Raw genomic sequence first — 12998 nt, forward strand, 5'->3', positions numbered from 1 at the left:
TTGACCAGACCGCTGGCCTTCGCTTGCACTACTGCTAATATACCCACCAGCGGATTAAACCGCCGATCGACATTTCTCTATGCAGGGTAGAGCTGAGCAAAAATGTTGCACTGTGTATTCTGCACTCTGTCCGCTATGGGAGTTGTACGGTGGGAGTGTAGTGGGAGCACGGGGTTCTTGTACTCTGTGCTTAGGACTCAATGGGATACGGGATAATGGGGTGGGGGGTAGGAGTGGGATTGTGCAGATATGATTGATATTCATAACAATATCAATCTCTGAATAACACTTGAAATGAAGTCGCCCCACGCTAAAAATTGACTGTCACAAATCCACATCCCACCCGTCGTCGTCGGAACCTTTCCTGATTAGTCCATGCCGGCAACGGAGTCTGAACTTTGGTTATTTTTCCTCGGGTGCTGTTCTCGTTTTCTTTTCTTCACTTCTCTTCTTTTATTCCATTTTGTCCAACAGATGCCATTCTTTTGCAATCAATTGATGGACTGACTCTCGTTCATATTAAACTACCTATCACTGCTAGGATTGGAATGTAACCTGCATTCTTGCTGCATTCCGTCTAGACACAAAAAAGAGACCCCCCCCCCCCGGTCTCCGGTGTTCCATCACCATGTCCCAACTCGAAGACGTCCCCAAGGATGGCTTTGCCCAAAAGGTATTCATTCCTCTTCACTCCCTCTTGTCCTCATTAGATACAATCGGGAGCTAATAGCAGAATCAGGTCAAACGCTACCTCCCCACCAAAGAAATCTGGGGCAGGTCCTTCTCCTACATCCGCCTCCTCTTCTCCCTCGACTACACCTACGTCGATGTTATTCTCATTATCCTCGGTGTCATCTTCGGTATCGCCGGTGGTATCCCCTTCCCGCTGCTTGGTATCGTCTTCGGTGACCTGATCAACGATATGAATTCCACCACCTGCAGCGCCAGTTCCGGCTCCAGTACCTCGGACTTGTCCAGCCACGTGCAAACCGAGGTGCTGTACGTCATCTACATTACCATTGGAAACTTTTGCTCCATCTACATCTATACCTGCTGCTGGTGTTTGGTTAGTGAACGTCTGGCACGCCGCTACCGGAGACACTACTTTGAGAGTGTCATCAAGCAGGAGGCCTCGTTTATCGAGTCGCTGCCGTCTGGCGATGTTGTTTCGCGGCTTGTTGGCGATATCGAGGTCGTGCAGGCTGGTACGTCCGAGAAGGTGGGTTTGGTGATTACTACCATTTCCTACTTTGTGACGGCGTATATCGTGGCGTTTATCAAGGTGCCCAAGATCGCCGCCATGTTGATCTCCGTTGTGCCTTGTTTCTTCATCATGTCGCTGGTTGGTGGACACTATGTGAAGAAGTTTGCGGGTAAGATTTCGGACAACATCAATGCGGCGACGTCCATTGCGTCGTCCAGTTTGTCGCATCTCATGCTTGTGCACGCCTTCAATGCCAATGACCGCTTGGAGAAGCGCTTTGCGACGTATCTGGCTGGTGCAAGAATGGATGCGCTGAAGAAGGCCGCCACGCATGCCTGGCAGTTGGGTTTCTTGTATTTCATTGCGTATTCCGCCAACGCGCTTGCTTTCTGGGAGGGTGCGCAGATGATTGCTGGGTCTGTGGCCGGGGATGGCGGCGTGTCTGTTGGTTCCGTTTACACGGTTATTTTCGTGTTGATCGATGCCTCGTTCATTCTGTCTCAGGTCGCGCCGTTCATTCACGTTTTCGCTTCTGCGGCTGGTGCGTCGGAGCGTCTGCTGGCTGTTATCAACCGGCCGTCCTGCATTGACGCGACCTCCGATGAGGGAGATAAGTCCGCTGGCTTCCGCGATGAGGACATCGTCTTCGACAACGTTCACTTCACCTACCCCTCGCGGCCAGATGTCCCCGTCCTGCAGGGCGTCAATTTCGTCATTCCCCCTCGCAAGCACACTGCCATTGTTGGTCCGTCTGGTGGAGGCAAGTCCACCGTCGTGGCCCTTCTGGAACGTTTCTACGACCCCAAGTCCGGCAACGTGATGATCGGAGACACCAACTTCCGCGACCTGAACGTGCGCTACCTGCGCGGCAACATTGGTTTCGTGCAGCAGGAACCCTCCCTGCTCGATCGGTCTATCCTCGAAAACATCGCATATGGTATGGTCGCCTCCGCCAACGAGGCGCACCAGCCCCTGGCCCAGTACATCTACGACTCGACCCTCCCTGAGCTGACCGACAAGATCTGCTCTGGTATGTCCGAAGAAGAAGCCCTGACCAGCTTTCCTGCTGAAGTTGCCGACATTGTTGCCCGCGTCAAGCAGGCTGCCAGTGATGCCAACGCCATGAACTTCATCGCCGGTCTTCCGTACGGTCTTGCGACTGGCGTCGGTTCTGCGGGTAACCAGCTTTCCGGTGGACAGAAGCAGCGTATCGCCTTGGCACGAGCTCTCGTTCGTGAGCCTTGCTTGCTTGTTCTCGATGAAGCTACGGCAGCGCTTGACTCGACTTCTGAGAAATTGATCCAGCAGGCGCTTGCGAAGGTTTCGGAGAGTCTTACTACGGTTTCGATTGCGCATCGGTTGGCGACTGCCAAGGACGCGCATAAGATTGTTGTCGTGCAGACTGGTCGTGTTACTGAGGAAGGATCGCACGCTGAGCTTGTCGCCAAGGGTGGTGTCTACGCTGAGATGGTTCGCTTGCAGAACCTGGGCAAGCTGAGCGCTGAGGATGCCGCCATCCCGCAGGACATGATCGGAAAGGCCGGACCTGCCAACACCAACACCGTGGATGAGAAGAAGGAAGCTGGTGTCAGTGACACTGAAATCAGCGAGACTCCTCCTGCCTCCAAGTCCGCCGATGTCCCTGCCCCAGAAAAGGAAAGCAAATGGAAGATCTGGAAAAAGAAGGACGACGAAGAAGACAAAGACCTCAAGGCCAAGACCAAACGCTCCGGCTGGTTCACTACCAAGTACATCTGCTCCCTTCTCCGCCCCAACATGATGTTCATCATCGCCGGCCTGTGCATGTCCGCCATCATCGGTGGCAGCTACTCTGCCGAAGCCGTCATCTTCGGTCAAACCGTCGGCGCCCTGAGCCCGTGCCTCTCGCCCGCGAGCATCAGCTCCAGCGGAAACCTGTTCGGTCTGTTGTTCTTCATCATGGCGCTGGTCGAGATGTTTGCCAACGTCGCTGGTGGATGTGCGTTTGGCTGGGCTGCGGATAAGGTTCTCTATCGGATTCGGGTGCTTTCGTTGCGGTCGCTGTTGAATCAGACTATCGAGTGGCATCATAGTGAGGGTCGGTCACCGGGGACGCTGCTCACGTATATTACAGGTGACGCGTCGGCGCTGAGTGGGATTACGGGTACGACAATTGGATTGCTGCTGGCGACTGCTGTTAACTTGATTGCTGGTCTGGTGATTTCGCTTGCCATTGCCTGGAAGATCACCGTCGTTCTGCTCCCAACTATCCCCGTGCTGCTGGTCGCTGGTATGATGAAGCTGCGCGTGCAGGCCAAGTTCGCAGAGCGTCACCAGAAGGCCTTTGCCAATGCGACTGCCATCACCGTCGAAGCCGTCGACAACATCCGCGCCGTGGCTGCCTTCTCCCTCGAGAAGCAGTCGTACGCCGTGTTCGGCCGCGCACTGATCAAGCCCTACCACGCGACCATGAAGGCCATCGCATGGGGAAATGTCTGGCTCGCGGCCGCGTTCAGTATCAGTAACCTTGTGTACGCGCTGGCATACTGGTGGGGATCGCGGCAGATCGCAGCGGGTCTATACACGCAGACGGAATTCTTTACCGTCCTCCCAGCCCTGCTCTTTAGTACCCAGTCCTGCGGACAAATGTTCGCCCTGGCACCCGATATCTCCAAGGCCCGCGTGGCATCCAGCAACATCGTCGAGCTGCTCACCACTCGCTCCGCCGAAGAAGAAATCTCCCCCGGCTCAACCGCCAACGTCCAACCCTCCAGCCGACTCCTCGACGAGAAACTCCCCGACGTCGAAGCCAACGAAAAAGCCGCCTCCACCACAACCTCCTCCTCTCCCCCCTCCTCCCCCGGAGACAGCACCGGCCTCCTCATCCCTCCGGAGAACGGCATCGGCGCCCAACTCCGCAACGTCCACTTCACCTACCCCTCTCGCCCGGAACGTCCTATCCTCCGCGGTCTGAACATCGACATCCAACCGGGTCAATTCTGCGCGCTCGTCGGACCCTCGGGATCCGGTAAATCCACCACCTTTGCCATGCTCGAGCGCTTCTACCGCCCGGCCCAAGGTGCCGTGGTTATCGACGGGACAGACATCACCCGGCAACTGGGCACAAGCTTCCGCGATGATATCGCCCTCGTCCCGCAGGAGAACGTCATGTTCGAAGGCAGCGTCGCGTTCAACATCGGTCTCGGCGCGAAACCAAACCACGAACCCAGCCAAGCGGAGATCGAAACCGCGTGCAAAATGGCCAACATCCACGATGTCATCACATCCCTCCCGCAAGGGTACGATACCCTGTGCAGCCACGACGGAAAGCAATTCTCGGGTGGCCAGCGGCAACGCTTGTCCATTGCTCGCGCGCTTGTCCGGAAACCCCGGATGTTGCTGTTGGACGAGTCTACTAGCGCTCTCGATGTGGAATCCGAAAAGCGCATTCAAGAAGCACTGGCTACATTAGCCGGCCGGACAACAGTCGTCGCGATCGCGCATCGGTTGAACACGATTCATCGGGCGGATTGCATTTTCCTTATTGAGGATGGTGTTTGTGTGGAGCAGGGGACGCATACGGAGTTGATTCAACGGAGTGAGACGTATCGCACGAGTGTGATTCATCAATCGTTGGAGACTTAAAAAAACACTCCGTAGTGCGAAACACGGAGGAGTGTGAGTACGGAGAATTACTGGTCCGTACCTTGGAATATATTAAATAGTTTTGTTATTGTCTCTTTATTATAGAGCATTATTGGCGTTTGGGAATTGATACCTTGTGGTATTTACTGTATTAGTTGGTCAATATATATTTCTACTACCTTTCAGAGTTCAATTGTATTTTTATTTTCTCGTCTGAAGCCTAGACTGCTTCAACTAAGCGTAAAACGTATGCTGTGTTCTTGCTGTTCTTGCTGTTTTTTTGACATGGAGGAATACAAGTAGTCATGTTGAATGTGTCCCCCCGTACTACCGCACCCGACTACCTCGGTCCGTCCAGGATTCAAACCCCGACGCACCCCGGATCCCGTACTAAAAGTACGGAGCACGAAGCACAGATCGACCCTGCATGATCCATATCCTGTCCACTACTATCGTACCCTACAACACACCCTACAAGCAAAAAAAGAAAAGCCAATCAGCGACAAAAGAATTATTAAAATTCAGTTATATATATATTTATATACATATCATAGGCGCAGAAAACGCTTAGTTCTGGCCCTTAGGTTTGCATACGCCCGCGGTCTGGCTGGGCTCTTGCTGTGGGATTATTAGCATCTTTCTTTCTTGTCCACGAGAGGAAAGGCACTGGGCTGGGCTGAACTTACGACGCAGAGGCCGCTCTTGCAGTATTCAGTCTTGCTGTCGGACTGGCAGGGCTGGTTGTCGTCGATCTATTATGTGTTAGCTGTTGAGTTCCGAGTGGTTGAGAGAGGATGGATAAGGGGAGAGGGACGTACGGTCTTGGAACCACCGCTACCACCGGCGCCAGCGGCGATGGCAGAGCCGGCGAGGAAGAGAGAGGCGAAGATGGAGAGCTTCATTGTGGTTGTTTGTGAGGGGAGTAGAATTGTTTTGTTTTAAAAGGATTGAGAGATGAGTTGTTGTTGATGAGATTCTGGAGGTGATGAGGGCGGGTATTTATAACCTATTCTGTACTATGTGCTTAGTTAAGGGAAGAAGAAAAGAACCTCCTGATCCGTTGCTTCTATTGCTTCGGATGACGCGTTTGTGGAACGGTGGAACTATGGAGTATGGATGGTCTGGTCGAGACGGTGGGAGACAAACCGATGTTTGTGGTCTTGTTTCCGGGCACAGCAAACAGCAAACATACTATGCTCATACATAAACAGTTTGAATAGGCGCTGATACTCAGTTTGTCTCAATCATTCATATTCTCTACGAGTAATGGGCATATGTCCTCTGTATCCGTACTCCGTACCTCCGTACAGAGAACAGGCATACCCTTCTCCGGAGAGGGTCCGGAGAACAAATGGCGGTACCGATGGAGCATCCCAACCCCAGCTGGGGATCGGCAAGGCGTGATCAGATGGCCCCCGTGATTGAATTGACGCTAGCTCGTAGTCTGCCCGTAGTCTGCCCGTAGCCTTGTCTCCGTATCCGTACTCTCCATATCCTATCCATACTGCCGAGTCAATTACTTCTTCTATAACTTTATACTACTCTTCTATACTTCCCTCCCTTACATATCGTAGAATACCCTAATGCTCCTCCTGCACAGCACACATCCTCCGTAGTACATGTACTTGTGCATAGTAGTACAGACCGATAGTCAGGGGTAAAAATAGAATGCAGATCATGACATCACAGGAGATGCCCTATACATTTCCGGTTTTGATTGGCATTCTATTGTTCTAGAGGCTTGGCAGGGGATATACTATGTACTTGTGTGGACTTGTTTGTGCATACGTATGTTCCGAGATCTGTCTTCCGGAGTGCGGAATATCGGTGTCGGTGTATGCGGGATTTCTGGATATGACTTTAGCCGGGAATTAGATTGCTGTCGACGGAGTACGTGAACTGTCTTACCATGTAGGATAGGCATCACTATTCGAGCCGGGCTGAGTTGAACTCCTTGAGTGACTGTCTATCAGTTATGGATATGGATTGGGGTGAATGTTTCTATTTTTTTCGACGGAGGTCTCCGCATTTCCGGATTGGGAATCTCTCGGAGTACAGCGTATCGGATGATGATGATGATGTCTTCCATTTTATAGAGCATTTTCCAGTCTAAGACTATGCATGCTCTACCCACCCCCTTGGGGGTCAGCGTATCGGAATTTGCTCGACGATGCAATACCGGCTGTTATGTTCATTAATCGCAGTTCAAGGCGAATAAGAGCTGTGCTTGTTCATTGAAACCACAGCCGCGAAGAAATGCGAATGACAACCGGAATTCGGTGCGAACATTGAGGTCTGGACATCACTCATCACCTCCTTTGGAATAACTAGACTCAAAAGCTTACTCTAATTTTTGACTGAACTATAGTTAGCTATCCGAGTTATTCAGACAATCCCAAACGAAAAGCAGGGTAGAGCAGCTGCTAGTCCTCCGTCTACGATTAAGGCTAGTCACCATCGTCGGAATCATATACAGACTTGATCAAAGACGGAAAACGGGTGTTTCTGTATGAATTCTTCTCCACGTACAGCCAGACGTGGTGTTCATGGGAATAAAGACAGACCGCTGGTTGTTATCTGTCCGAATGGACCATGCACGGTCCCCATGATGGTATTGAAGTGGTGACCGTAAAACCACGGTCACCGACGAGTGCAAGGCCTTGGTAGCCCATTGCTCAGCTATAACAATCCAAAGAACCGACTAGCCGTCGCACAAGAAACCATGGTCTTGTTTCCTTTGCATGGCACCACCGTCTGTCCACAGGTACTTTGGCAAAGCCCTCTTCACGCTCAAGCCCATCAGGGCAGCACGCATACCGTATGATGCAGATCTGGTGACACGTCGACACTGTTCCACTGATGAGCATGTTCCGAAGGATACATAGTGTTTTTTTTTTAAAAGTGACTCTGATCAGGAGTTTCGTGACACCACCCTCCAAGCTGACTACGGAACCAAGGTGATGAAGAAAGCTTTCAGTCTCCGTATGTGCTGACTATAGAACAAAACGACGGATCCTTTGTTCCCAAAGTGGAAGCCTTCAACAACGACTACAAAATCGCTCCGTCAGTCTAACGCGCAGACATTTACAAGTGGCTACAGAGTATTGGAAGATAATGCTGACTGATATGTATGATGCTGATGAGTCTATTTGCAGCTACTCAGGCTTTGTCGGAGAAAGTTGTACAGAAAAGACTGTTTCCCATGCGGTAGCACCCACCACTACCTCTACCTCTACCTCCTTCGATATACCACCGGAAGAGATCCAACGGGCGATCGAAGAGAAACGGACCATGAGATGTCCTATCCTCCCCATTGACATTTGCTGCCGAAGCACAACCATATTGGTCGTAATGATGCGATATACTTGGACATCCGACGACTGGTAATCGACACGTGCAGTGATGACTACCGAATTGCAAGGACAATTGCCACAGGTCAGAAACATGATTGCCGCCATCATTTTCATGCCATGTATGATTAGCCAGATAGTTATAACTACTTATGAGCGCGTAGAGGCTATACTATTCAGACTCCAAGCCGAGGAGATGGTGCTATCTAAAGTGGTCACAATTCACGGAGGGTAGAGTATAAGTCAGAAGAATCACTCGAAGGTTTTATGATGTCCTCGCGGGTACTCCACACTCCATACATGAAGTAAAGGAAAAGAACTGGCGTCGATGCAATACAGTCCATCTGTAGACTCGTCATGCCGACTCTATCAAATGTCACAAACGCCTGGGGAATCATATTCTGATCTCGACCTGCTCCTGAGGCATCAACCTCAGGCAACAATTCGTAAGCGTCACTTCGACATGAACGACAGAGAATGAACACTCACATAAACGCAGTAGATATCAAATTAAAACGGGGAAACACGGTGGTCTTCCCCCCCAGGCCCAACCCTACCGCCCAACCAGTCTTTCCCGCAAGGAAAAGTCCTTGTGGTCCAGCATGGTCAGTCGGCCGGAGACAGTCGTTGGGACCACTGGCAAGCCCAGGACCGTGTCCGGCCTCCCTCTAGGGCCAGTGTATTTGCTGTTCTACGTCAGTATGGTTAGAGCTCGTAACTTCTTAGCTTCGTAACGTCGTAACGTCGTCCCTGTACCCTACCCAACCGCCAACCAGGAGCTGTATATGTATAGCAGTGTATATATATGACTCTGTTTTTCCCAGGCTCTTACCCTACCACCCTCCGTGGACCAGGACAGGGTAAATTGCAGATATATGATAATAGATGGTTTGAATTAGGGCAGATGATAGTAGATGAGAAATAAACGAGAAAATAGCGGGGATAAGAGGATGAATACAGTTGGAAGAGAAGAAGAGAAAAGAGCAGAGAGTTGGAAGAAGGAAGAAAAATAGAGGAAGAGGAAGAGGAAGAGAGAGAGAGAGAGAGAGAGAGAGAGAGAGAGAGAGAGGCGAATATATGGGAGGCTGGAGGCAGCAGCGCGGCAATGAGATAATGGCTCCGGAACGGACAAAGTGGCGTTGCGTTTGTTTGTTTACTTGAACAAAACATTCACTTTCGAAGCTGGCGAGTTTCATTATCCACTGGTGTAACATGTATACGCTTACGCTCTCGATTTGCTGGAATTTCAGATAATGCTTGGTTGGAGTACTGGCGTCAAGGGTCTTGCTTCTGGATCGACGAGTGCAAGTATCGTTATGTGGTCGCGGAAAAGGGCGTTGATATCTTGTCAGAATATGGTGAACTGATTCCTGAGGGTCGTATGTGTCGTCAAACCAGTTGGAATGTTTCAACTGACGTTGTATAGAACCGAAGTTTAAATGCTTGGTGTGCCATACAAACAATTTGCCCGAGGCCTTTCACGTTCCTTCCAACTGCGTGCATCGGATGTGTCCAGGTAAGCTTCAAAAACTTATCTACATACAATCTCGCAGTAACTGACGCGAGTGTTTTAAATCAGGCTGCATTGAACAAATCCGGTCCCAAGACATTAACGGCAACCCCATCGAAAAGAAAAGCGCACCATTGGTACCATACGACAGAAGAAACAACAAATGCCCAAAATGTCTCACCACGATACGCTTCGTGATCAACTCGCCCATGTGAGCATCTGGCCCGGCCCACTACAAGAGGATCATTGAAAATTACCGTGCAATGTGACAGAAATTCCCCTGCAAGTTCTTCCAGGAAAGCCTGCCATGCTGGGAACAGAATGGTCGTAACGAGCGCTTTCTCTTCTGTCCGCTGGGAAATCTGTGTCTTTCTGGGCATTGGATTCCTGGGTCTAAGAGGAAGCCGTTTTTGTTCTCGAAAGCTCGGAAGTATGAAATGGTTAGGGCGCGAGAGGAATGGAGAGAGAAATCCTGGGGTTGTGTTTGATGAGTTTGAAATCTGGCATATGAGGGATGGAAACGTGTAATTTTGTAAGTTAAGATCCTCAAAATACGGCGACAAGTCGAGATCAATGCATTGGTTTTACAAGATTTCTTTCTATGGAGATAGTTTATGATTGCATCAGCGCTCTCCTAGAAGTGGCCCCTAGAGGGATTCTGCGTACGGACTAATGGCTATATGAGAGACAAATCATTGTGAGACTTAGATACAGAGTATACTTGAAATCAACCTCATAGTGTTTTATCCTCGGTTTCACTGAGTCCAATGATAGTAACAAGTCCAGACGAGTGAGTCATAGCGACCTTATTACCGTGAATGGCCAAACGGGTGGCTTTATATTCATCAGGAAGGTGTATCAGTTTCCTCCCATTCTCTGTCACCCAGCCATCGCGTAGGAAGGGTCCTTCGCCTGTGATCTCTTCCATCTGTGAAGGAGAGCCAGTATTTTTGTTGAGAATGGACGCAACCTTGAGCCGATCCTCGTTGGTACTGACCAAGAAGCCTGATTATAACTTGAATATCATCATGCCCGTCTCGAGTTCCAGCATGGCACTCATCCAAGGCATCGAGAATAAAGACGACTGTCAAAGGGGGTCTTGTTCTTAGTAATCTTAAGAGGTTGAAGATTAAATGCTTCCACTGGTGCTCCAAAGCTTGGTCTTGAATATCATGATGACCATTGATAGCTTCGCATACAGATTGTCTAATTTCAGGAATCACATCAACCAAGTCTCTTGCCAGTGTGGGAAGCAAATGTCGTGGGTTCCGACAATTAGCTGAAGAAGAACGTGCCTCAAAGACATGATTCATTAGACAAGAATCCCCGGCCAGTTAAGCCCGTCCCATTGTAGAATGCAGCGGCCACAGTTCTTGTGGTTGTAGATTTGCCGGAGGACAGATGTCTGGGTACCTTCAAGGCATGTTCCTCGATCTTGCTCATAAGAACCATATACAGCCCGCGTAACAGCGGGGAGTTAGCCCAATAGTTGTCTGTTGCTTTGAGCCTTATACAGAGTTAGCTTGTTCGGTAATCTACCAGGGACTCTGGGACTTAAAAATAATGCCATATTTTATATCCAAAGCCAGCGCCAGTGAGTCGTCTACCTTTTTTGATATTGAATCAACCTTGCAGTCAATTTCCCCTACAGCCTTTTCCGACAAGGTCTGAAGTAAATTGCGAATAGAATCATCAGCGCCCTGAATACCAGTGAGGATTGCCTTCCAATAATCAGCAGTCACGGCATCTCTCATGTACTGCAGAAATCCCGAACGGAAATCTGTTTGCAAAGCCGGATCTGGCATTCTAGAATCTGCGTGTAGAGCCCGATGGTCTGCTTTCTGACGGAGGCGTTGAGTTCAGAAGCATTATCGGATTCACTATTAAGAAAAATTAGCACACAGCTTTAGCAACCAGAAACACGTTGCAAGAAAATAAATATTCAAGGAATGATTTGCCGCGTACACTATCTTGCATTGGAGGCTGCGGTATACAGCTGAATATGTCACTCCTGCATTACTCAATATCGAACCAGGAGAGTCGAAATGAACTCTAGTCGCTTCACTGCGTCTTCAGCTTGCGTAAAGGCTTCAAGATAAACTATGTTCTCATGTGAGTTAAACTGAGCATCGGAAAGAAAGAAAGGGACAAGTGCTTACTGGTAAAACCGTCATAACCCCAGCCCATGCAAGCGCAGCATGAGACTCAGAACTAACAGCTGCAGCGATGAAGTCCTTTGCAATGACAATCCCCTGAACAGTCCGACAAACATGAGTTCCTATGACGCCCTGCCTGGTGCGAATGGGTACGTCAAATTGGCCCTCCTTCACCGCTTGAAGTCTGCGCATTACAAGATTTTGAATCCTCTCGCTTCGATCCGTTCGCTTTTCGTTTGGCGAATCTTGCTCATTTGAGAAATCTGCCAACAGGGCCCTTTCATAAGATTCCACCAGATTTTCATTCTCCTTGCAAAGCTCCTGGTATGCTTCTTTCCAGGTGTCCTTCATTACCTGATCCCCCAGCTTTGCGATGCTATTTGAGGATTGGCAGTCAGTGCTGGATCTTTCCCGGGGGGGGGGGGGGTGCTGGAGCTATCGGGGCCTCAATCGGGGCCTCAATTAGCTCAACAGCCCCCCCTGAACTGAAAGGCCACCTTCATGGGGTATCTGCCTTTTAGACCGAGTCCGCATTTGCTTCTGTTCCTCATTTGCAGCCCGTAAATCGCTTACTTCTTTCTCAAGAAAAGCAGCTGATTGCATAGTGATTTGACAGGCCTTTAAAATTTGGTTTATCGCACAATTAAGCGGGCTTAGAGGGCTTTTGGAGCGCTGTCGTAGTAAAGCCTTGATTGACGATGCCTGCTTTTGTAATTGCATGTAGTTTGAAGGTGTTTTTGGCTCCCAATCACTACCCTGGCTTCCAGGGGGTGTTGGCGTACGAAGCTGAATATCAAGCTTTGAAATCACTCGATCAGGGTTGTATGGCGCTAAACCAGCTGCTGTGAAGCTATTTTTGATAGTCTCCGATTTAAAGGCTTCAATTCGTGCGTGTGGGTAGGCCTTGAGGAAGTCTAATTTATCGATATGGTTTATACCGAGCCGCATTTTTGTTTCAACCATCTGACCGTATGATCGCTTTAACACTGCAAAACAACCGATATCGAGCGGCTGTAAAAGATGTGATGAATGTGCTGGCATACAGATTGGAATGATATCATTTTGGCTACAAATTTCATCAAATTTCGGTGTCAAATGACTACCGTGGCCATCAAGAATCAAAAGCCGATATTTCCCTTTTGTACGAGCAGTTG

At 49.8% G+C, this 12998-nt stretch overlaps 5 protein-coding genes across 5 annotated transcripts; 2 read left to right on the forward strand and 3 right to left on the reverse strand.

The window, feature by feature from the left end:
* Nucleotides 1-1308: 1308 nt before the first annotated feature.
* On the forward strand, nucleotides 1309-5008 carry ASPGLDRAFT_50943 (ABC transporter ATP-binding protein). The gene has a single exon (XM_022547420.1). It carries the CDS (start codon nucleotides 1334-1336, stop codon nucleotides 4826-4828), a length of 3495 nt encoding a protein of 1164 aa, XP_022397659.1. The 5' UTR covers nucleotides 1309-1333; the 3' UTR covers nucleotides 4829-5008.
* Nucleotides 5009-5324: 316 nt separating this feature from the next.
* Nucleotides 5325-5928, reverse strand: ASPGLDRAFT_50944 (uncharacterized protein). Its single transcript, XM_022547421.1, has 3 exons — nucleotides 5647-5928; nucleotides 5515-5580; nucleotides 5325-5446 (listed from the first exon to the last, which is right to left on the reverse strand). The coding sequence occupies exons 1-3, from the start codon at nucleotides 5728-5730 to the stop codon at nucleotides 5396-5398; spliced, it is 201 nt and encodes a 66-aa protein (XP_022397660.1). The 5' UTR covers nucleotides 5731-5928; the 3' UTR covers nucleotides 5325-5395.
* A 2473-nt stretch (nucleotides 5929-8401) lies between these two features.
* ASPGLDRAFT_808138 (uncharacterized protein) lies at nucleotides 8402-8928 on the forward strand. The gene is made up of 2 exons (XM_022550090.1): nucleotides 8402-8614; nucleotides 8668-8928. The coding sequence occupies exons 1-2, from the start codon at nucleotides 8507-8509 to the stop codon at nucleotides 8848-8850; spliced, it is 291 nt and encodes a 96-aa protein (XP_022397661.1). The 5' UTR covers nucleotides 8402-8506; the 3' UTR covers nucleotides 8851-8928.
* Nucleotides 8929-10299: 1371 nt separating this feature from the next.
* Nucleotides 10300-11083, reverse strand: ASPGLDRAFT_808016 (uncharacterized protein). The gene has a single exon (XM_022550089.1). It carries the CDS (start codon nucleotides 10999-11001, stop codon nucleotides 10534-10536), a length of 468 nt encoding a protein of 155 aa, XP_022397662.1. The 5' UTR covers nucleotides 11002-11083; the 3' UTR covers nucleotides 10300-10533.
* Nucleotides 11084-11112: 29 nt separating this feature from the next.
* On the reverse strand, nucleotides 11113-11568 carry ASPGLDRAFT_808011 (uncharacterized protein). The gene has a single exon (XM_022550088.1). It carries the CDS (start codon nucleotides 11491-11493, stop codon nucleotides 11224-11226), a length of 270 nt encoding a protein of 89 aa, XP_022397663.1. The 5' UTR covers nucleotides 11494-11568; the 3' UTR covers nucleotides 11113-11223.
* Nucleotides 11569-12998: the final 1430 nt, after the last annotated feature.

The sequence above is a fragment of the Aspergillus glaucus genome, assembly GCF_001890805.1.
Source record: "Aspergillus glaucus CBS 516.65 unplaced genomic scaffold ASPGLscaffold_21, whole genome shotgun sequence".
NCBI lineage: Eukaryota > Fungi > Ascomycota > Eurotiomycetes > Eurotiales > Aspergillaceae > Aspergillus > Aspergillus glaucus.